Source organism: Ischnura elegans, chromosome 9, assembly GCF_921293095.1.
Source record: "Ischnura elegans chromosome 9, ioIscEleg1.1, whole genome shotgun sequence".
NCBI classification, from domain to species: Eukaryota; Metazoa; Arthropoda; class Insecta; order Odonata; family Coenagrionidae; genus Ischnura; species Ischnura elegans.
In genome coordinates, this window is record NC_060254.1 from 76,135,886 (window position 1) to 76,159,178 (window position 23,293).

At 40.1% G+C, this 23,293-nt stretch overlaps 3 protein-coding genes across 3 annotated transcripts in view; 2 read left to right on the forward strand and 1 right to left on the reverse strand.

Annotated features, from left to right (window-relative positions):
• Positions 1 to 422: 422 nt before the first annotated feature.
• Positions 423 to 13,562, forward strand: LOC124165499 (hemolymph lipopolysaccharide-binding protein-like). Its single transcript, XM_046542940.1, has 3 exons — positions 423 to 795; positions 7,216 to 7,467; positions 13,261 to 13,562. Exons 1-3 carry the CDS (start codon positions 525 to 527, stop codon positions 13,428 to 13,430), a joined length of 693 nt encoding a protein of 230 aa, XP_046398896.1. The 5' UTR covers positions 423 to 524; the 3' UTR covers positions 13,431 to 13,562.
• Positions 13,563 to 18,784: 5,222 nt separating this feature from the next.
• LOC124166027 (hemolymph lipopolysaccharide-binding protein-like) lies at positions 18,785 to 21,015 on the reverse strand. Its single transcript, XM_046543602.1, has 3 exons — positions 20,700 to 21,015; positions 20,027 to 20,278; positions 18,785 to 19,080 (listed from the first exon to the last, which is right to left on the reverse strand). Exons 1-3 carry the CDS (start codon positions 20,980 to 20,982, stop codon positions 18,908 to 18,910), a joined length of 708 nt encoding a protein of 235 aa, XP_046399558.1. The 5' UTR covers positions 20,983 to 21,015; the 3' UTR covers positions 18,785 to 18,907.
• Positions 21,016 to 22,514: 1,499 nt separating this feature from the next.
• LOC124164958 overlaps positions 22,515 to 23,293 on the forward strand; it is a 31,037-nt gene continuing 30,258 nt past the window's right edge. Inside the window, exons 1-2 of the mRNA XM_046542196.1 lie at positions 22,515 to 22,834; positions 23,256 to 23,293. Of these exons, the coding sequence (XP_046398152.1) occupies positions 22,552 to 22,834; positions 23,256 to 23,293 (321 nt within the window). The 5' untranslated portion in view covers positions 22,515 to 22,551. The remainder of the gene's footprint in view (positions 22,835 to 23,255) is intronic.

A 23,293-nucleotide genomic window follows, 5' to 3' on the forward strand; every position in this document is an offset into this window, starting at 1 on the left:
CGCCCAACACACTCAATGACAAAATTTCCCAAAGATTTCGAGGGAGGTTTTAACCCCTTTGCCGCTCGACAATACGGCCGTGAGCGCGAGTTTTGGTTCCGGGGAATATTGGCTGCAACTGCCCCTCCCCCAAAACCACCCCTTCAGTGGGTGACCTGATGATCTCACGCGTTTTTTTCAGGTCGTAAAACTCCATTCACACAATCAGAACCCGTCCTCCCTACAATGCATACCGTTCCAACCGTCTCGCAAAACATGTGTATTTGTGCGATGTATACCCAGAGCTTCATTGATTTAACCTTGCCTGTATCAAGGAAGGTTCTACGAAATGTCATAAATTTAACTCCTCCCTTAGATTAATTTATTTACATTCTTACGGCAGTGGATGGAGACGAATTGCGATAAATACGTAGCCGATGTCTCGCGACTCAAGCAGTTGAACTGAGAAGCTTACTGCGAAAGCAGTGTGAAACTCGCCATACAACCGCTAGACTTTACTCCATCGCCTACGAAAGTCCCCAGCGATGTGCAGCTGTTTTGTGATGTATCTGACGTTCCTATCTACGCTTCTCCTAATAGCGAGTTCCGATGGCGCGTATTTGGGAAACCCTTTTTCCAATCGCACGATGGAGTTCTCAATGTCGTGCAAGAAGAACGAAACGGGTCACTTCACGACCGATTTCGTGCTGAAGAAAATCTCTCCGCAACTGCCGAAACAGTGGAAATTACGCTTGGATCATGGCGTGACGGAGTACGGCGGAATCCAGACATTTCATTTGCATGGAGTGATAGTTGGTACGTAGCGAGTTTTCCTCTTGATAGGATTTATAAAGGTTATATGCTTTCGTGTATTTTTTTACACATTTTTTTATAAACTTCCTTCGTCCTTTTTCTGTATCACCGACACTACGCTAAGCCTTTATTGTAACTGCGTTTACAGCTATTCGATTTCTTCATCGTGACCTCAATTTATATATTAGGTAATTACATTTGTTCTTGGAGTGTAGGTCAGTGAAATGAAATGCAAAAATGTTGCCGATATTATATCATTATCAGGGCTATGAATAATGGTTACAATGAATTAATACATGATGAGTTGAACAATTTTTACAATAACAAAATAGAAAATATAAAAAATGCTATTGTGGATTAATAAAAAAGAGAGTACAAGAAGTGACATACCTTATTTGCGCTTTGTTTATCAATTGTAGCTAGGTTAGTTAGATAACATCGTTACCATCAATTTGGATTATTTAAATTAAAATAAATTTTACTAAAGTTTTTAATGTCTGATCTTTTTTGCAGTTATTTTATTTTTAGATATATGAATCATTTCTTTAATTAGTCTTTTTTAAAATTGTTTTCGTAATCTAAAATTTCAGCATTATCAAGATTAAAAGTATGGCTATTGTTTAAACTTTGCTTTGCAAGGGCATATAGTGTTATTCTTTTGTTTATTGATGACATGTACCGAGAAATCCTATTTTTTTTAGATACTGTGATGTCTGCCCTAGGTAGTAAATGTTGCGATCAAGACATGAAATTTTATACATTACATACTATTTAGATTTAATTGGGTTTCTTATTTTATTTTTGTGAAAAGAAGCTTGTATAGAGTGTTATGATTTCTGTGTGCAATTTTACAATGTATTTTTTTGAATACCGTTTTACAGTTATTGACACGATTTTCAGCCGTACCTATTAATCGCAGTTAGGCGTTTTATGTGAATTATGGCGTTGCTTTGTTTAATAGCTATTTTTCGTGTAATATTGTGTGGAAAGTGTCATTGCATTTGTTGGTCTATTGTACTAGAAATGCGGGTTTCCATTGCAGTTCCATGGAGGTTATAGAAGTGTATTTTGTATTCTGTTAAATGATTTTTCGAAAGATATTGCGATGTCGGTCATGCATTGTGTGTGTTAGTGTTTTAATCTTGAGGTTTTCGTGTATGTTAATGTTGCGGACGAACCAGTGAGCGCCCGTGATTGTCCTGGCTTGTTCTGTATAACTGTGAGTTTGTGTAAATGAGCAATTGCTATAGAGCCCGAGGCGTGGTAACCATAAGTTAAGAATGGCCCGATTATGGCCGTACAAAAGATTTTCTTGGTGTGGAGTGAAAGTGCCCTTTTGTAAACTCGGAGGGTGCGCGCTAGGCTTAGATTGCTTGAACAATTGAGAATGGATATCTTCAAGAGCGACACGGAGAATATAATATTAGAATGTATTACCGGGCAAGGTGGAAAGGACTGCTGAGCATATGATTCCACGAGCAGTCACAAATCGTGCGCACAGCACCACAGCCGGAGAGCAAAGCCCGAACTTAGACCACATAGAGGCGGTCGCTCATGACTGATTTTAGTATACCAGGAACAGCCACGGTGAAAAGAACAAACCTGGACTCCATCCACGATTACCTTATTTATCTTAATATAGTGCCCCCCTTTCTCCGAAATTGCCAGTGTAAAAAAGTGAGGGACCATATTCGAGTGTAATCCACTTTAGCATACTAAATAGGGTCACTATCAAGCCCGCAATGCACAAATTGTGTGATAAATCCACAGAGAAAAAATCATTCGCCATGACCAGGATCAAGTCATCAATGAGGATCAAATAGCCTTGACCAGGAGATGAAAAAAAGTGATGGGAATCCTCGCCATTGGAGCGATCGCGAAAAACAATAGGGTGGTTTCGTATTATTTTTTATTGCGTAAATCGAAAGATTATTACTCCTAGAGTACGTATTTCACGCTTGTAGATTTTAAAATGACGATATCTATTTTTCGCGATTAAATGAAAAGTGAAAATTTTCAAGAGCGCGAAAACCCGACGGCTAAGTATGAATGCTGTCAAAATCCTATGTGACGTCATTCTGGTTCTAGCTGCCGCCGTGTGAGGCAACCTTTTTGCGAGGGTATGAGCGCCGCTACGCCGCCGCTACGATGCAGGCTCCTAGCAGGTAGGAGAGTACCCAGCTACCAGGTAGCGCTTTGCTTAAATAAGTATTATTAATACCCTATCAAACGCATGTTTCCCTGAGCTCTGCGCCTCATACATGCATTGGTAATCTCAGACGATGTATAACTCCTATCTACTCGTATAGAAACTAGGTCCTTGTGACGTCACGTGGAGTGGCATCGCTTGGGCGCCAATCTGGCCGTTTTCAAATGAGGATAAAAATGGACCATAGCCATTCGTCTAAACCGGTATTTCTAAAACGAAATAATTTGTATATTATGAATACACTAGTGGTGGGTAACGAATCGCAATCAATGCCTTTCGTTTTCTTTGAAGAAGTAAACTACCCTATTGCGCGCGGAGATCATTTGCGAGTGATCACTCTAGTGATCGCTGGAGTAATCACTCGAAAATTACGGAAAAAATCATCATGTGATTCAGGCTTTACCATTTGTTGCGTCACGTCATACAACTTCTGTGGTTGGATATCCTGACGGATAGGCTCACCTCATCACTCGCTCTAGGGGAAAACGTAACCCAAATAATAAAATATACCAATATCTATTAATCCTATTGGTACAAACCTATTTGCTGGTGTTAACCAGACGCTTTTTGTCTACCCTCGTGCACATGGGCGTACTCAGGATCAAAACAAGGGGGGGAGGAAGCCATGGTCGTTCAAGAAGTAACATTTTTGCACAGAAAAGGTTAAGGAAACCAAAATTCTAATGAAATTATGACAAAGTTTTATCAGTCTATACAATCATTCTCTTGAAAAAATAATGATTTCATTTTAGTTTAGGTCCTCTACTAAAATCATTTTTCTTCATAAGCAATTTTGTTTAAAACTTTCGTTTTGCACTTAATTTATTTTAGCTTATAGGGGTGGGGTTCAGCTGCCCCCTCCTGTTCCTGCTGGGTACGCTTGTCCACGTGCGGACACACAGCGATCAAGGTTGCAGAACGGTGTAGAAGGTGATCCCGTACGTGCATTATACGCAAATCATTTTTTCCATTGTTTACTGTTTGGAGTGCCTAAAATTCCTGCTATGTGGCCATGAAATCCAGGCAGTGGCGTAGTCAGGAATTTCGTTCGGGGGGGGGGGGGGGGTCCAAAACCAGGGGGGGAAATTTTTTAAAACAGGGTACAAAGTAGAGGGTTTTAAACTAATTTTAACACTTTTCATAATCGAAAAAACTTCATCTGTTGCAGAAATATTTTGATAATTCACGATTTTTTAATATTTTGTATTCTTTTATGTAGGAAAATGATTGTGTTTTATATTTCGGGGGGGGGGGGGTCCAGACCCACCCTGGACTCTCCCACTGGCTACGCCACTGATTCCAGGATCTAAGTTTACCACTTCTCTGGGTACAATATTTCCCGAGCAACTCTGGGTAGCCTGCCAGTCTTACATAAAAAGATTTAAACAAATTGTTTTTGTGATAAATCCAATGAAATGAAGCATAAATTAACGTATTTAATATGAAAGATATATCAATCTAATATTCTATTATAATCTATTAAGTTGGCGCATGTCTATTTGGGGGCATCAATTAATTACGTTAGGCGTTAGAGGGGGGGAGGGGAGTGTCAAACCTATTCTCACCCAATCTCACGTGGAGGAGAGGGGAAAGGTCCTGGCAAGTATCCCATAATCTCTGCAAGAAACAGAGTGAAATTGTAAGAAAACTGGGTTGAAAACACTACTCTTAAATGAAAATAATTAAGCAATCAATGAAAAATCTGATGCAATGACATATAGATTAACGTATTTAATCTGGAAAGAGGCATTTTTGAACAATCTTATGTGAGATTAGAGAGAGGTGAAGGGAGGTAGAGCCAAATCTCACTAAGGGGGAGGGGGGGTCCAAAAATCGCTCAAATCACCTCATGCAATTAATCGATGCCTCCACTACAAAAACCCTCAACAATCGCCCACTGAATCAAATCCGCTCATCTAGTAGCCCAACAATACAAATCCGCTCAGCTGGCAGTGTCCGGAGCATAAACGCTTACCTCCAAGCTTGGAGAACAGGAGATGAGCGTTTATGCTCCGGCTACTGCCAGCTGAGCGGATTCGTATAGTCGGGCTACTAGATGAGCGGATTTGATTCGGTGGGCAATTGTTGAGCGTTTTTGCTGTGGAGGTATGGTAATGGTCGACCCTTAAACCCTTGAATTAAAAATCACAATTGATTATACAGTTAAAAACTAATATAAGAAGAGTGAAATAAAAACAGCATGTTGATGCACCAAAATATGGCATAACAGATTTTTTTCAAAAGTTTTGCATATAATTAAAATACCCTTGGCATTTCTCGCAAGTACCAATCCAAGTAGATGGAACTAATAGGCTTAATATTCTTCCCATTCTCGAATTGGCTACAAATTTCCCACACTTGCTTCCTTCTGATGACAATACAATATTCAATTTATATTTGAAATTTTGCTACATTTGAAATTTTGTTACATCATGCTCTAATTGTTTTAATAAATTTCCATGCCAAAAACAGTTCGAAATTTTCTCAAAAGATAGCGTAATATACAATTGTAGTCCAAAATCCTATAGCGTGACTACATGGAAATGAGTTTGTAAAATCAAAACTAAGATTATTGTTACTATTTTATTTTTTAATTTTTTTCCTTACTTGACAAACTAAAATCAAATCTCTTATTGACATATTATGTTATGCTTTATGTAACATACTGTTATTATAAAAAATATGATTCCCATTATATTATGTTGATAATACATGTTATCATGAAACAGGAACAATCTAGAGAATTCTTGGAAACCACTCTCAATAGCGGTGTAAACTGGGAATGTCCCAGCCAAATTGGGATACATGGCCACTTTATGCATAGTAAGTGTGATGAAAACACAGTGAGCTTTGAATTTTTAATTCTCTACGTTGGACTCTATACTTTTTTTCATGATAAAATCACTGCGAATTACGGAAAATGAATTGTTTTTGTGGGTGATATTCTAATTCCAATCATAAAAAAGTCCGATTCATGAAAATAATCCATGCCTTGAATTGAGATGAGTCTTCACCACACATCGAAGTACATCTTCAGGAGCTGTGTAAAAGGTGTGAAACGGGGATGCCGACTCACAAAAAATATTGGGGGGGCCCAAACTGGGGATCTTGCCCCAGGAAATTTTATAAGTAGTGAGTTTTAAGATTTTATGCATCTTAGAACAGTCATATGGTCAACAGTAGAACCCTGATAACTCAAATCTCGACATCTGGACACTCTGGGGAAAATCGACAAGCCTGACACATTTTTCCTCACACCCATAACGAATTTTTGAGGGGGCTCGGGCCCCCTCAGGCCCCATGGAGTCGGTGCCACTGGTGTGAAAATATTTTCCTCTCAGCCAGGACTTAACCTTTATCGTGCCATTTGGCTGATCTATTGGCTGGTTTTTTTTTACTCTCGTACCATTTATTTTTTGTGCTTTGTGTGGCTTTTGTAACTGTTTTCCTTTAAATATCTGTAATGTTTAATAAACCCATAAATATAAAGAGCTTGTGAAAAAAATATTAGCTTCATAAAATGCATATTAGGCTTTTTATAAGTTTTTACGTGCAAACCTACAAATTTGCCAAAAAAATCTCCAGCATTCTTTAGTATATGAGGCAAAATAGGCTGTCACTATAAGGGTCAATAATGATGCATGCTGGAACACCTCATCCAAACAATTTTTCACCCACAGGTCATGACTCAGCATAGCAATTCCCTACTAGCTGTTTACATTCCCATTAGTTGTGATCACATCAAAGTAAAAACATTGTCAATACTATCCTTTAATTATGTATCAATGTTGCACAACAGCAAGCAACAAACTAGGTTCCAGCCAATAAAAGATGCACATTTTTATCATTACAGTATCCAGTAACATCCAGCTAAAGCTGTCAGCCTTGCCATTTCATTGCCACAAGTCGGTCACACCATATGATACATCCACAATTTGACCATGTACAACATTATAATTGCAAAGTTCTGTAATGTTCCAACTGAAATTGTCTGAAACTGAAAAGCTTATTATTTTGTAGCTACTATGAGCACACTCCCAATGGGGCAAGAGTATTGGAGATGGATAATGAAGTAACGTTCACATAAAGCTGTTTCATGGACTAGGGTAAATTTATGGCACATTTGGAGGTGGATAAAATAATAACACTTAAACACTGATATATTTGACTCACACAGTTTTCCTGTTTTTAAATTTTGTATTTCTGTTCCCCAGCTCCTCCTCCAATGCCTACAGGATACCAGCTGTTCCATGGAATAGGATACTACAAGTTCCACAGGACAGCAGCTGCATTTGACTTGGCCTCTGCAACATGTGCAGCTGAAGGTGGTCATCTCACCATCATCAATTCTGATGCGGAGTCTGGGGTGATTTCAACCATCTTGAAGGAAAACAGTGATGCAGGAGCATGGGCCTGGTTGGGATTTCACGACAGGCTGAAGGAGGGAGAATTTGTTACCATATTTGGTGAGTGATATAAGTTCTGTACTGCTGACAGATATGAGTTCTATTTTTAGTAATTACTGAGGGCAATGCAAAGTATTTAATCGCTGCCATGTGAATAGCATTGAAATGTGCACTTTTTGCCTGGGGAAAACATGCAAATTTCAACATTGACCATGCAGCAGAGCTAAAACGTATTCTATATTTAACACCAAGTTGAAATGGAATTGAGTACACTACTTGTAGTGGCTTCTTGGATACCCATATCCCTTGCATTGCCATCATTGGTGGACCCTAAAGGCCTAACTTCTAGCACTGGGATCTGTGGTCAATTGCCATGGGAATCACAGAACTGGTACAGTGTAATGGCCTGGTAATGACCCAGAAAGTCAAGGATCCATGGTTTGATTACAGTCCTAGACAATTTTTCCCCGTTGCAATGAACTGAGACCAACGTTTATCGTGAAAGCAAATTTGCCTTGTTAATCAGGGTCGGTATTTGTTACTCATCAATCCAAAGATTGGTTTGATGCAGGTCTTCCCAAGATTCTTCCATTGGCTAATCCTTTAACCCTTTCCTGCCGGTGCCTACAATTGGAAAACATTTTCCGTGCTATGAGTAGCATGAGAATATTTTAAACCTCTATGTACAGAGCTCTTTTTTTGGTGGTGAGTAGCCTGGGTATTTTCATCCCTCAGATTTGGGACCCAGCTCAATGGGTACCCATCCCTTACCCCAGCCACTGGACTCCACCCCCTAACCCTATCATAGCATGATTGCACGGTCAACTTACTGCGTTACCAGTCAGGAAGGGTGTTTCTGAAGATTCTTGTTGAACCTTGTGGGCACCTTAATCATTACATACTCAAGGTTCTAATATATCAGTACTGTGTGTAATCCCATGTAAAAATGTGTTTGCAATATTGTGAATTAATTAAATTAAAAAGAAGAACTTTGTGCTTTCACATTAATATTTATTCACGACATTGTTGAAACGACGACGTCATCAACAGGTGAACTCTACAGAGGTCCATCACATCCTTTTATTCCAGGCTATGAGGGGTAGGGAGGAAGGTAATTAGGTTGAACTGATTGGTCAACAGAGAAGAGGGAGGGGAGGGGGGGAAACTTGGTCATATGGTATGAAAGAAGTTAGGGGGAGGAGGCTCCGTTAGGGAGGGCATGGCAGGTGGAGGGGGATGGTTCAGGTGAGAGAGAGGCCGAAGAGTTCGTCATGTCATTAGCCCAGGAATTTAGGAGTGGGAGGCTTAAAAGAGGGGAGTGGGAGTCATACAAAAATTCGTTTACAATGCTGTCTTTGGAACGTATGTGCTGCAAAATTTCCATCTGTTCCAAAGTGTCTAATCTAGGTCCTTTAGGTTCATAATGAAGCACCTCAAAAACAAAATCACTTTGATGATTGTTATCTAACAAATGTATAGCAAATTGCGAAGTAGTCTTTTTATTTCTCAGGCCTTCAGGACTTCACCGTTCTTTAAATTGTCGCACCGTTTGCCCAACATACACCGCGTTGCATTCACATTTTAGTCTATACATACACCCCACTCCTTTCTTCTCTTGGGATGGGAAATTAAAATTTGAGTACTGTGTTTGCAATATTGTGAATTAAAAGATACAGTTTCTGGCATAATATTTGGTGGAAATTCTTGATACATAATATAATGAAAAGTATGTATCTCATTCCACACTTATTTATTGCAACCGCCAATGTCATTTCCAATTTAAAAGCCGAATTGTGCCAAAAACTGGGTCGGTTGGAAAAAATAAGTTGGAATAAATAAGGAATAGAACAAGGAAATGTTAAAATACATAAGAAATAGACAGGTACTTTTCATTTTGAGTTAGTTTAACTTTTATACTGGAGATTGTATTAATGTTTATCACTCCTAATAAAATGATATTTCTCTTCAGCATTTTGTGTTCCAAACAACAAAAGAATTTTTTAACATAAATATATTTTTATAACACTTGGAACATTCTTGAGAAGGGCTTAATCTTTTAGAGTGAAAATGGAGATTGCCGTGAGAGCAAAAGGGTTAATAGGCATGTGGCAAGATGTAAGGAGACGCTCTGTTTGCACATAAGAAAAGATGGTGCACAATTGAGATATTTGAGTAGTGAGTCCTGCCTCGCAGTTATGAAAGTACGTTGTTGTTTGCAAAAGAAGCGAATTCCAATATCAATCAAATCGGCAAAGTATCTCCCCTCCATTTTTTACTTCTTTTGACCCAGAAACATGATGAAATTCTTAGATGATTTTCTCTATGTCACTCAGTGGCGTAGCCAGAGTGAAGGTCCGGGTGGTCTGGACCCCTCCCCCCCCCCCTGAAATATAATAACACAATCATTTTCCTTCATAAAAGAAAACAAAATATTGAAAAATCATGAATTTAAAAAATATTTTTATAACAAATGAAGTTTTTTGGATTATGAATTGTTTTAAAATTAGTTTAAAACGCATTACTTAGCACCCTATTTTTCAAAAATTTCCCCCCCTGGTTTTGGACCCCCCCACCTCGAACGAAATTCCTGGCTACGGCACTGATGTCACTTCTTCATTCACAAAGATATCAGTTCATATCAGTGGCGGATACAGATGGGGGGCGCGCTCCCCCCCCTTGCGGGTCTGTATGTATTGCCGAACATTGCAAAACCACAATTGTAACTTTTTTATATCATAAGATGGCATTGTCTTTTACATGTTTATAATCACTTTAAATAAAATTTTCATATACTTTGCCTGTGACTTGATCATCTTTTATTACGATAAAATTAAAGACAACTCAAAATATGTTGCGCCCCCCCCCCTTGAGTTTTTTCTGTATCCGCCTCTGGTTCATATACATAGCCAGGGTCAGTTCAAGACACTTTTCAATTTTCTAGTGTAAGCAAGCAACATTCTAGCCTCTCATTTCCAATTAAAAATAACCTGATAGTGTAATAGATAACCTGATAAATAATTAGTGCTTAGGCATCCCCTTTTGCTTGAAGTCCTACGTGGCTGCATACTTTGCTTACTACTTAAACCAGTCCTGCAGAAAACTCCAGCAACTCTATCTCTGAATAGAAGTGGAAGTCATGGTCTTGAAGAAGGGGTTTATTCTCTCTTCCATATTAAATCAATTTTAATGCCTCAATAGGATTCAGTTTTCTTCTATTCAGATGGAGGTGCAGGATTGGCAATGATGCTTCATCCATGGCTTCCTCTTGGAAGAAGTCATCTTTTTGCCGAAGAGATATTGTGGAACAGCATATGAAATGATGCACAAAGATATCGTACTGTCCACTTCATTTTAATTTTGCAAACTCTACGACATGTGTTTCAATTGGCATGCAATCATCATCAGGTACTCATTCATTGCAAGTCACTTTTTTAGTAAGGAAGTGACTTCTTTGACCTCTGATTGGCTGCAATTCCAGAAGTTTGATTGTATTGGTCTGTATGATGTAATTTTCTTAAATATGTCTCCGTGCTTCCTCCCAACCCCCTACGTCCCCCTATCTTTCCTCCCATTCTTCTTTCCGATCCTTCCAATCCATTACTTTTGGAAGATCTGTCTGGAATAGGGTAGTTTCCTATGTTTTTATTGCCTAAATCAAAAGATTATTACACCTGGAGTACATATTTCACACTTACAGATTTTTAAATGAAGATACCCATTCTTTGCTATTAAATGGAAAGTGAAAATTTTCAAGTGCGCGAAAATACAATGACTAAGTATGAATGCTGGGAAAAGCCCGTATGACGTTGCTCCGGTTTCTGCTGCCACTGTGAGGCTATGAGCGCTGCTATGATGCAGGCTGCTTGCTGCCAAGCATGGCAGTAGCGTAGGAAACCCTGCTAGCAGGTAGCACTTGGCTTAAATAAGTATTATTAATACCCGATCAAACAAAGGAAAATTTCCAACCAAAGGAAATCTTAATAAGTGATTATTAAGAGATGTTTCCCTGAGCTCTGTGCCACATGCATGCATTGGTAATCTCAGATGATGTAAAACTCTATCCTCTTGAACATGAACTAGGTTCCTGTGAAGTCACGTGGAGTGATATCTCATGGGCGCCAATCTGGCCTTTTTCAAATGAGGATAAAAATTGACCATTAACATTCATCTAAACCGGGGTTTCTAAAAACCAAATATTATGAATACACTTTCGTTGGGTAACGAATCACAATCAATATTTTTCGTTTTCTTTGATGAAGGCAACTACCCAATTCTCTTTCAAAAACCCCTTTGATGACATGAGACACGTCTTTTGTTCATCGAAACCTCAGCCGTGATGGAGAACCTGAATCAATGGAAATCCCGAATTAACTTCTACGATGTTAGCACCTGATAACGATTGCAAGCCAATCGAAACACGTGTAGGAGTGATTATTAAATTAAAATGAAGTGGGCAAAATGACATCATTGCATCCTGGGGTTCCCATTCCCCCAATTTCGCTGGCCTATTCCCCCCAAAATGTAACACCTGTTCTCCTACATGAAAATTTACCCAGATGGCACAGAATCCTCTGTATCTAATTCATATGCAGATAGTATCCATTGACTACCGCTCCGTCGCTTTTCGTCGATGGATACTATCTGCATACGAATTAGATACGGAGGATTCTGTGCTGTCTGGGTATGGTATACATTACACAATTTAAAAATTTTTGTATACAACTACACAAGTTTTACAATAGGTTTCAGTAACAATGGATTTGGCTTACCATCTGACCAGAATGCGCATGGTATTAAAAATTTCAAATTTCGTTTCTGCTCACACAGTACATACGCTATTAATTTTGTATTTCTAGACTTTATTTCTTAGCAAAACATTTTGGAAGGAAGGGATTGAATGTAAGTTGCACCTCTGCACCCAAGCTACAGATGATATCCATTAGATATCTAAATTAGGTTTATGTATCCAAAACACTTTGGTATTAACAATGGATATTTTGAGAACATTATATATAGATATCCTATTTGTATCATCCACAACAGGTTGTAAAAATAGATTCATATCCAAGTTGTAATATCCATGATGCTAAAAAATTGTTATCCCAAACAGCATCCAAAGGTAGCATGAGCTCTGTGTAGAATTGAAGAGCATAAATATTTTGTCTGTATGTCTGGGGATAGGCAAAAACCTTAATCGGTTTACGCATTATCTCCTCAACAGATGCTGTGAAGATATCTAAGAGATGTTGTAATATGGACATCGATGTCCACTGTTAAACATTACCACATTTTTTGGCGGTAACCGATAAAATTGAACAGTTAAATAAGTTTAAATAAAAATGGAGAAAAATGAATTGCAAAATAAGATTGTACTCATAAAACTTGAAAGTTTTAGATAAAATTTTGATGGGGGCTACGACCCTTGTGATCCCCCCTAAATCCGCCACTGGTTGTGGAAGCGGACAGCCAACTAGTTGTCTGTTCGTTCCCCATGCAGTGAAACATACAACCAACCGGCCCCTGTCTGTTGAATGCCTGTTCAATGTTGTCTGTTCGTTCCCTGTGAGGTGAAACATATACAACCAACCAGCCCCTGCCTGCTAAGAGTTTGTTCCCTATTGTTCCCGAAATTCTTGTTGCCTGCCTGTTAAGGAACAAGCTGCAAACAGAGTACAAACTGTTGGAAGGCTGATCCTAAATTGTTCCTATTTGTGTGTGGCCTGAGATTGTTCAAGAGCATTTGTACTCTGTTCTCTAAATTTTCAACAGGCTATAAGCGGACTTCAAACGGACAGCGAACAGGCATCATTGTTACAAAAATCGACAGGGTGTGTTTTACTTTTTTTATTTCAGGTGATCCTCTTGCATCATCTGGATTCAACAAGTGGGTAGCCTCAAAGCCCAACGGTGGAACAAGGGAAAACTGTGGCTGCGTGTCAAATAAGGGGCTTTATAATGATGCCCAATGTGATCACAAATTTCCATTTGTATGTGAATACGATCTTTCCTGGACTGCAGTCTAACTGCTTTTTGCCAATATTCTGTTGTCAAATTGTGCCGATATAAGAAATAAACATTACTCTTTGGTTTATACAACTGATGAATTACTTCTTAATGTCATGCTCTTTATCAGTAGCATAACTATGGGGGGATGAGGGAGAGATATCCCCCCCAAAGCCTCTCTGAAATAAAAAAATATTTAAAACTATTGTCTGGTTTTGACATATATGTACCTATTAACTACACCTGCTTTAAGTTTAATTTTAAGCAAAAAAATGATATAAAATATATTTCCAGGCACGTGTTTTTCAAAAATTTTCCCGGAGCCCCTGTTACCTGGGGGGGTCACCCTCCCAGGCTTCCCCTCTCCCCCAAAGCCATTTTCCTAGTTACACCACTGTTCTTTGTGTATATGTATACAAGGGTGTATCCAGAAAAAAAATTTTCGAGGGGTTTAAGAGGGTAAATGCATTTCTAGGGGTTAATCGGTGGGGTTAGACCATAGACTGTTCATTCCTGACATACCTGGACCAGGCATTGCCTGGTGGTTTCAACACCTTGATTCCTCTTACCAACTACGGCCCTGATTGTATATCTTAATAAATGTTTTCATTCTAATCTGTTGTACTTATAGTAGTTATCCTTGTGTGCGACCAGTACTTTTATAATTTTTTAAATATAATTTGGCAAGCATTTAAATTCCAGCAAAATTTCTTTTTATAATTCACGTCTTTGGTACATGGAAGCTGTGGTGCAGCGAGGGGGGGGTTTTGGGGGATAAAACCCCCCTAGAGCTCAGAATATTTTTTAGTTAAATCGATTTTACTTAATTGCATTAATATTACTTCTATAATTTTGTAAGGATTTATAAAATATCCCTCAGGAAGCCGTAAAACTCCCTATTTCCTCTAATTTTTACTGGGGAGGGCCCCCGCACCTCACGCTTACCCTGGCAGGTATGCCATACCCCCAGACTCCCCAGTATTAGTTGTGCTTTGAACCCCTCCTAGCCTTATTTCCAAGTTGCGTCCCTGCATGGAAGCTTCCCTAGTAAACCCCGAAACAGATCAAAGGATACCAATTTCAGCAATCAAATAATATATAAAAGGAAACATTTTTGAAACATATATTCTTAAAAAATACAAGAAGAAACCCACCCATTATGACATTGCAACTTCACAAGCTTTAAAAAATCACAATTACTCGCTAAAATTAGTTAGAAACTTACGGAGGGGAAAATCTACTGTATGGTCCTAATAAACTGAATTGTATGTAATTTCCATAATGAAATAGCGTTATGAAATTAAATACCTACCTTTCAGTTCTCTTCGTTTTCATTAACCTCTATCTGCACACTTGACCCTCTTGCAAGCACTCGCAAATAACAATTTTTGTCGCCATGTAGCGCCAGTATAGCATAACGTGTCTTATTGAAAAGACTGTCTGCAGTGCTGTAGCAGCGGGTCCGCAACTTGCAGCTGCAGCGCATGATACACGAGCTGCGAAGGCGCATTTGGCGCGTCTATCGACAGTTTGCTTTATGAGAGTGCTGCTGACGCGCTTCAGTTAACAAATGCTATATTAGCAGCCAGGGATGACAATGGAAACGAAACGAAAATGTTTCGTTTCGGCCTGGAGAGAAACGAAGTACGAGGCCTAGGTTTAATTTCATTGCCGCAGGAAATTAAAATCACCATAAAGTTTCGTTTCTACCCGGCAAGAAACTAAACTCCCAGGAACGCAAATAAATTAAACGTAACTCCGCAGCTTATAGTTAAGTTTTGATCCCTGAATTTGAGTGGAGGGGAATACAAGGGAATAGTTTCGACCCATTATGTTTGACATGCTTGTAGAGAGGTTAAAACCTTGAGCTTAAAAACCGAATGGCCAGGTTGCGTTCGCCGTTCTCCAGTTAGTGGTTAAAATATGAGTGCCCCAAAGATCCAATGCCGGTTTAAGTTTCTCTTTTTGAACGCTAGCTGAGCCAGCTACGTACGCCAGCTCAGATTGGAGCTCTCTTATTAATTCACATTAAGGCCTGCTTCCTTTCGTCTTTCTTATTTTTTTATGTTTGTCTGTCCGCTATGCATTTCATTACGGCTCCTCGGATTGCCACCAAAGATAGTATACGGGCGCATCGCATGCTCCCAAAGCCAGTAGCGCCATTTTTATTTGTATCCGACACGTCCATTGCGTAGTATTACATTCACCGTTTGTTGCATTACGTCCTACAATAGTGTAGTTTCTTTCATCAAAGAATATGAAAGGCATTGATTGCGATTCTGCGTGGGAGTACCCAGCGGTGGGCATGGGTGCAAGCCCCTGCCCCCCCTTCTCTTAGAAGCGAAAATAAATTTCGTTGAAATAAAGTTATGAACAAATTTTATTTTGAAGAAAATGATATTAGCACAAGACATGAACCTAAAATAAAAATCATTATATTTTCAAGCAAATAATCATAAAAACTAATAAATTGATGTCATAATTTCCTTGAAATTTTGGTTTCATTAACCTTTTCTGTGCAAAAAAGTTACAACTTGAATGACCACGGCTGGTTCCCCCCACCCCAAGATTAGATTCTGCGTACGCCCATATCTGTGTGTTTACTGGAAGAGATCCCCGCGGCCATCTTGCCAGTTTCAGGCAGTTTTTCGCTAATTTCCCTCTTATTTTATCATGAACTTATACTTTCCCTTGCTTATTTAGATTTGTCACAAAAGCTCCCATCAAACGAGTGCCGTTTCAACAACACCTTCCTACAAACAGTTCGCTAGCTCGAAAAAACCGTTTTTCTCCATAAGAACAAATACTAAATTATCTTATTTTGACCGTCAAATATCTCAAAAACGGAAAATTGGAATCCTTTTTTTTATCATTGAAAGTGCGTATTTGAAAATAAATGTAACCAAAGTTTCATCAAAAGTTTGTTACCTTTAGCGAGGCGCTGTAACTACTTTAAACTAGCTTGGCTTCGGATCTTACTTTTGTTATACCTTTCATGTGGTCGTTAAATGGCACCACGCGGGGTTCAGTATGGACGATTGCGTAATCAGGCATTCGTCCCCGACACCTGCCTGTTGAGGGAGCGTTCGTAATAGTATGTGATTGTATATTTGGATTACATTGTGGAAAGTCCCCTTTTTACCATTCCGCTAACGTCTTTACCTTTGTGGTTGAGAAGCCTGAGGAGATGATAGCCGTGAGATCCTCAATCGAAAAATCGGCTCTGCCACGCTAAATGGACATCAGAACCATCGGGTGTTTCCTCCGAATACGATTCCAACCAACTCACTCATCCACACTCACCAATCCATCGCATCTGATGGGTAAGTATTTACGCGACGTTTGTTTCAGTACATGAAATAGAATTAGTATTTTAATTAAATTATAATTTACTTTTATTTCAGAATTTGCCGTGGAAAAAGACCAATGTACAACAAAACAATTTATGATTTACAAACAATTTAGGGTAGGTTTTCTGATTTCCATTTAGATGGCCTCCAGTCGCAAAGTCACGGCCTCTTCACAGGCTCACTGTATCATTTAGATGGCCCATCTTACCAAGGGGTAGACCAATAACACCTCGGATTGCCGCCGCTTTTTTCGACGACTGCTTATTTACCAATTAAACTCTCTCAAATCGAAACAGAAATCTATATGACGTCAATTCATAGTCGAATCATATCAATCGAAGTCGAACATGACCTGCGCAATGATTCGTCAAAGTTGGAGATTAGTCGAATCCTTTTCCCGGCTCCAACGACGTTTGGTAACTTACAACACATCCGCCGTCTAGTTTGCATCCCACCATCACACAATTTTCAGATTTTTCGGAATTTGTGTTTGCCACTTCCCGACGAGGTAGGGACACCAAATTCACGTGAGTGATGTCTTTAATGTTCCCCTGCGTGCCGCTACCAGGAGAACGCGGAATGTTTAATTTAAACGGGTGCCACCATCGAAAAACCATGCTTACACTACAGCTATAGGGCCGGCATTTTTAGCTAAGACGGCTAGCTAAGAATTACACACAACACGGGAATAGTACCTGAAAACCCCCGATAACCCCCTGGAACCTCCCCAAAAAAATTAAAATTACCTAATAAGTCGCACATTTCGTGTACCATTCATCCGGGTTGTACTGCTTTTATTGACTCAGAATGGGTGTTCAGTGGGCTATGATTACCCGTCATTTTCTTTACGGATCTGCAATAAAACTTCAAATTTTGTGATGTTGATTTCTTCATAAAATAGTAGCTAAGAATAGGGGATTCCAGCACATGTCAACTTAAAGCCGAATTTTTTAAAGCATTTCCCGAAAAGATGCGGCCACGAAATTCACGTGATAGATGCCTTATTAGTGCGTCTATGCACCGCCAGGAGGAGAACACGGTATGTGCAATCTGAATGTTAGTAATAGTCGAAAATTCATGGTTCCACTAAAGCTAGGGAGCTGGAATTTTTAATGTGGGGTGGCAAACCAATGTTATGCAGGAAAATCCCTCAAAAACTTAAGCGGCTCCCTGAAAGACCCCGAAAAAAATAAATTTTTGTTATAAGTTGCCAATTTTTATCTCTATTTGCACATTTTTGCATTAATACAACTATGCTCTCATGACTCGTCGCTAAAGAATTCATGTGGAGGATAATATACGTAGTCAGTACACACATAAAAACCCCCGGTAACCCCCCGGACTATCTCCGAAAAATTTAAAAAAGCTAACGAGCCACCCCCTTGGGTACGATGCATCTATATCCCGCCGCATTTTTACCCCTTTATCTCATTGCTATCGAATCCATCGCCAACATAGGTGATAGCTGGTAGTACGCAGTGGTGGGTGTGGACGGAATACCTTGGCGGCGAAACCGCCCTTAACGAGGAACGGCGAAGCCGTTTCCATGACCAAATGGGTAGCCATGGGTGGGCACACAACCCCTTGGCAGCGAAGCCGCCACATAACGAGGAACGGCGCAGCCGTTCCGAGGATCGAAAAGGTAGCCGTGAGGGGGCACATAGCCCAATACGAGGATCGGCGCTGAGCGGCACAGCGATCCCCAAACGAAGGTAAGGGACACCGCGGCGCGGCCGCGGGTGGCGACTCACGCCTCCGATCGAGCCTTTGACCGACGTGAAAGGCGAACGGCGAAGCCATCCGGGGGCCGGCAAGGGCGGTAACAGCGCACTCTATTTCTTTTCCTTAGCTACACAAAAATCCCTTTTGGTGAGAAATGTTTCACATACCAGAATTTTCCAGATTTTCCCGAAGCAGAGTGCTAGATTTTCACCTCAAAACTGCAGCAAGTGGGTTAAGTCATTTATGTTGAACATATCAGTCTAAATACAACCAACAAGATTACAAGTGTTCATCATCATTACAGGTTCAATGAATACGTTGCATTCCTGTGATATAAATTATTATTATTATCAATTTCAATTCATTCCGGCATGACTATTTTTACAATAAATTACAATGGTTAGCTTCAGAAAACAACGTGGTCCTCAGTTGTCCGCCCATGACAGATCAAACTCGCAGATAAACGAAATTTCACAACCACAATTCTCATCATTCAAAAGTCCATTTGTAGACGCAGTTCCACAGTTTTCCCTTGTTCCACCATTTGGCTCTTCTGGGCTGTACCACGTATAAAATCCGCTCGAATTAAGTGGCTGACCTGCAAAGAAGTGAAACTATGAGTTTCTCCCAAAATTTAATGCTAATACTACGGCATGTTTCTTTAGTTACATAATTCAATTCATAGTGAATTTTGCAAACTGCGCATCAAACATTGCTGTCTGAACAAGTTCATTTAAAATGAACACCAAAGATTCGCAAACTTCACAGAGGAAAAAATCACTAATGCCGTGATCATAAAGCATGATGGAACTTTTCATTTTTGGTACCTAGCTACTTGGAGGGGGAGGTACGTGACGAAAAATAAATTTAACAGTTCAATTCTAACAAGATAATGTGCGTGAGTCTCGGAGCTAGAGTAGATTTACGACAACTCAATCACTGTGTACCACGTGGAGGAATCAAAATATTTACCAATAGAGTTAGGAATGAACAAATATGGGTGAACAAAAGCGAGGGACTGGAAAACCAATTTTTGATGAAAAAAGGTACGCGATGAGAGTACAATGCCGAAAGTTTCTGAACTTTCTTGTTACCAACGTGTTGTAACGGACGGACCTCGTAAACTTCCATTTTATAATGTCCAGTGAAAAAAATCCAAGGGAAGATAAAGCTCAAGAAGCCACCTGACTACGTGCGAAGCCAAGGAGCCTGACGTGTTGATATATCCATATAAAACTGCCCTAAAACGATATTGGTGGATGTCACGCATTAGAGGTGCTTCATAGTTTTCGTGATCCAATCTAAGAGGTTCCTCTCGCTGCACCTCTTCTGCGGCTCCACAAAATCCCTTCCAGTCAGCAATATTCCACTTAGATAGTATAGAAATAGTGAGTTGCTTTGGCCAGTGATACATTATTTTCAAATATTTTAGACTTAAAAATGGCTTGTGATGTAGGGGAGTAGAAACATTTCTAATTTTTCTATGGGAAAATGCTTGAGATAAAATCAATTTCCGTGTCTTGCAAATGAAATAACAGACTCACCAAATATGGTGACGAATTCTCCCTCCACCAGCTGGTCATCAAATCCGAGCCAAGCCCAGCTACCTGGGTCATCATCGGCCTTAAAGAGAGCTGCCATCACCTCAGACTCTGCATCAGAATTGATAATGGCTAGATGACTACCTTCAGCTGCACACATTCCTAAAGCTTCATCAAACGTTACTCTTGTATTATTAAACTTGTAATATCCAACTCCAGGATACAATTGGTAACCATCAGGCACAGGTGGATTAGCTGAAATGGAAAAAATACCAAGTAATTATATTGATGTACGAAAGATTCCACCGGTGAATGGTAAATATGACTTATTGTTGGTGAGCAGATCAACTATAGTGCTTGGCATAACCGTATCTTCGTTAACAGTAATATATCCACCTCTCGGAAGAAAAATTTCATTGGCAATCTGACAATCGACATCGGTGTTCTGAGTTGACTATAAAGTATAATGCTCTCTTCCTGGGATTAAGTCATATTTCCCTACGGAACGCTTTGGGTATCGGCGGCATACTTTGCAGCATTCTATAACACTACGCGGCGGCCGGTAGGCAGCGTTACCGTTGAAAGGTTTACTCTTATCAAAGAGGGGTCCGAATGACTGCCCTATATAAACACCCCTGATTTCTTTACCTAGAAAAGTTAACTAACTCATGCTTACCGACAATATTTCCCAGCAAGGTAAACGTCTGAACACCATCGTTATCAGAGACGCCGTATTTAACGTCCGTTTTCCAGTTTTTGGGCAAATCCGGGGAACTTTGCGTCAACGAGAAATCGGTGATATAGTGACCCGTTTCGTTCTTCCGGTCGGACATGGTGAACTCCCAAGCCCCATTCAACGATCCATAGATAGACGGATTGCTCAAATCTGCGGCATCACAGCTCGCTAGGAGAAGAGCTACCCACAGCGCTGAAAAGCCTGTAAACAGGAGACGTATCATGACGGAAACAAGATTGGACGTTAGAGTGACTCGAAAAATCCTGATGGTGGAAGAATAACAAGGTGTCTCCCCGTCGCTGTTATATATTGGGCGTTTCTTATCCGGATAGGAAACTGTGGGCCTTCAGTTTGTCGCAATTCAATTCAATCGCGAGCCATTAAGGAAATCAAGAACCTGTCAGCCAATCGGAGTCCGAGTAAAGAGGACAATCGAAAGAAAAATTTGGAGTATTATGGGTGAAGTGTTAACCCATCAAAATAGACATGAACCAGGAAAACTCTTTCCCCAAGATAAGCGCAGTAATGATAACAGAATTTGCGATCTGTTATGTGGTCCTCTGCATGCCAAATGCTCGAAGAGTTTCTGTGCACTAAGGGTTCGTTTCGAATCACGCATCATCCGCATCAACGCATGACGTTGACGCAGCCGTTCCGAAATCGCATCAAGGCATTAATGCGCTGATGCTGGTGTGTGATTCGGAACTGCTTCATGCGATGTAACCGGCAAATATTCCGCCGTTCAGAATGCCCCCTGGAGTATTATAGTACGTCATATGATTAAATTGTTCTACCGATTGTGGTATGTTTGCATGGAGCATTCCAACAGTCCCCCCTCCCCTCATGGACTTGCCTATCCTTTTATACCCGAGGGTCATCGAAATCTATTTGACGATTTTGAAATTTAAAAAAATGTTTTATTTGCGACAGCCTAAATTGGCTGGTACATACACTGTGAAGCCTCGAGACATGTGACTGGTGGAGTTGACTGAATGTGAAGCGGTGAACAAAAGACATAATATTGAAATACTCTTTTATCAATACTGGTGCCTCAAAATATCTAATATATACGATCGTAACCAAAACAAAAAATTGTAAAACATTTTTTTAAATTTCAAAATCGTCAAATAGATTTCGATGACCCTCGGGTATAAAAGGATAGGCAAGTCCATGAGGGGAGGGGGGACTGTTGGAATGCTCCATGCAAACATACCACAATCGGTAGAACAATTTAATCATATGACGTACTATAATACTCCAGGGGGCATTCTGAACGGCGGAATATTTGCCGGTTACATCGCATGAAGCAGTTCCGAATCACACACCAGCATCAGCGCATTAATGCCTTGATGCGATTTCGGAACGGCTGCGTCAACGTCATGCGTTGATGCGGATGATGCGTGATTCGAAACGAACCCTTAGTGCACAGAAACTCTTCGAGCATTTGGCATGCAGAGGACCACATAACAGATCGCAAATTCTGTTATCATTACTGCGCTTATCTTGGGGAAAGAGTTTTCCTGGTTCATGTCTATTTTGATGGGTTAACACTTCACCCATAATACTCCAAATTTTTCTTTCGATTGTCCTCTTTACTCGGACTCCGATTGGCTGACAGGTTCTTGATTTCCTTAATGGCTCGCGATTGAATTGAATTGCGACAAACTGAAGGCCCACAGTTTCCTATCCGGATAAGAAACGCCCAATATATAACAGCGACGGGGAGACACCTTGTCATTCTTCCACCATCAGGATTTTTCGAGTCACTCTAACGTCCAATCTTGTTTCCGTCATGATACGTCTCCTGTTTACAGGCTTTTCAGCGCTGTGGGTAGCTCTTCTCCTAGCGAGCTGTGATGCCGCAGATTTGAGCAATCCGTCTATCTATGGATCGTTGAATGGGGCTTGGGAGTTCACCATGTCCGACCGGAAGAACGAAACGGGTCACTATATCACCGATTTCTCGTTGACGCAAAGTTCCCCGGATTTGCCCAAAAACTGGAAAACGGACGTTAAATACGGCGTCTCTGATAACGATGGAGTTCAGACGTTTACCTTGCTGGGAAATATTGTCGGTAAGCATGAGTTAGTTAACTTTTCTAGGTAAAGAAATCAGGGGTGTTTATATAGGGCAGTCATTCGGACCCCTCTTTGAAAAGAGTAAACCTTTCAACGGTAACGCTGCCTACCGGCCGCCGCGTAGTGTTATAGAATGCTGCAAAGTATGCCGCCGATACCCAAAGCGTTCCGTAGGGAAATATGACTTAATCCCAGGAAGAGAGCATTATACTTTATAGTCAACTCAGAACACCGATGTCGATTGTCAGATTGCCAATGAAATTTTTCTTCCGAGAGGTGGATATAATACTGTTAACGAAGATACGGTTATGCCCAGCACTATAGTTGATCTGCTCACCAACAATAAGTCATATTTAGCATTCACTGGTGGAATCTTTCGTCCATCAATATAATTACTTGGTATTTTTTCCATTTCAGCTAATCCACCTGTGCCTGATGGTTACCAATTGTATCCT

Excerpts from the sequence above, each read along its gene's own strand:
- LOC124165499 (XM_046542940.1), top strand. The coding sequence starts at position 525 with ATGTGCAGCTGTTTTGTGATGTATCTGACGTTCCTATCTACGCTTCTC. Across the intron at positions 796-7,215 it reads TTTGCATGGAGTGATAGTTG|CTCCTCCTCCAATGCCTACA; the intron begins GTACGTAGCGAG and ends TCTGTTCCCCAG. Across the intron at positions 7,468-13,260 it reads AGAATTTGTTACCATATTTG|GTGATCCTCTTGCATCATCT; the intron begins GTGAGTGATATA and ends TTTTTATTTCAG.
- LOC124166027 (XM_046543602.1), bottom strand. The coding sequence starts at position 20,982 with ATGATACGTCTCCTGTTTACAGGCTTTTCAGCGCTGTGGGTAGCTCTT. Across the intron at positions 20,279-20,699 it reads CTTGCTGGGAAATATTGTCG|CTAATCCACCTGTGCCTGAT; the intron begins GTAAGCATGAGT and ends TTTCCATTTCAG. Across the intron at positions 19,081-20,026 it reads AGAATTCGTCACCATATTTG|GTCAGCCACTTAATTCGAGC; the intron begins GTGAGTCTGTTA and ends ACTTCTTTGCAG.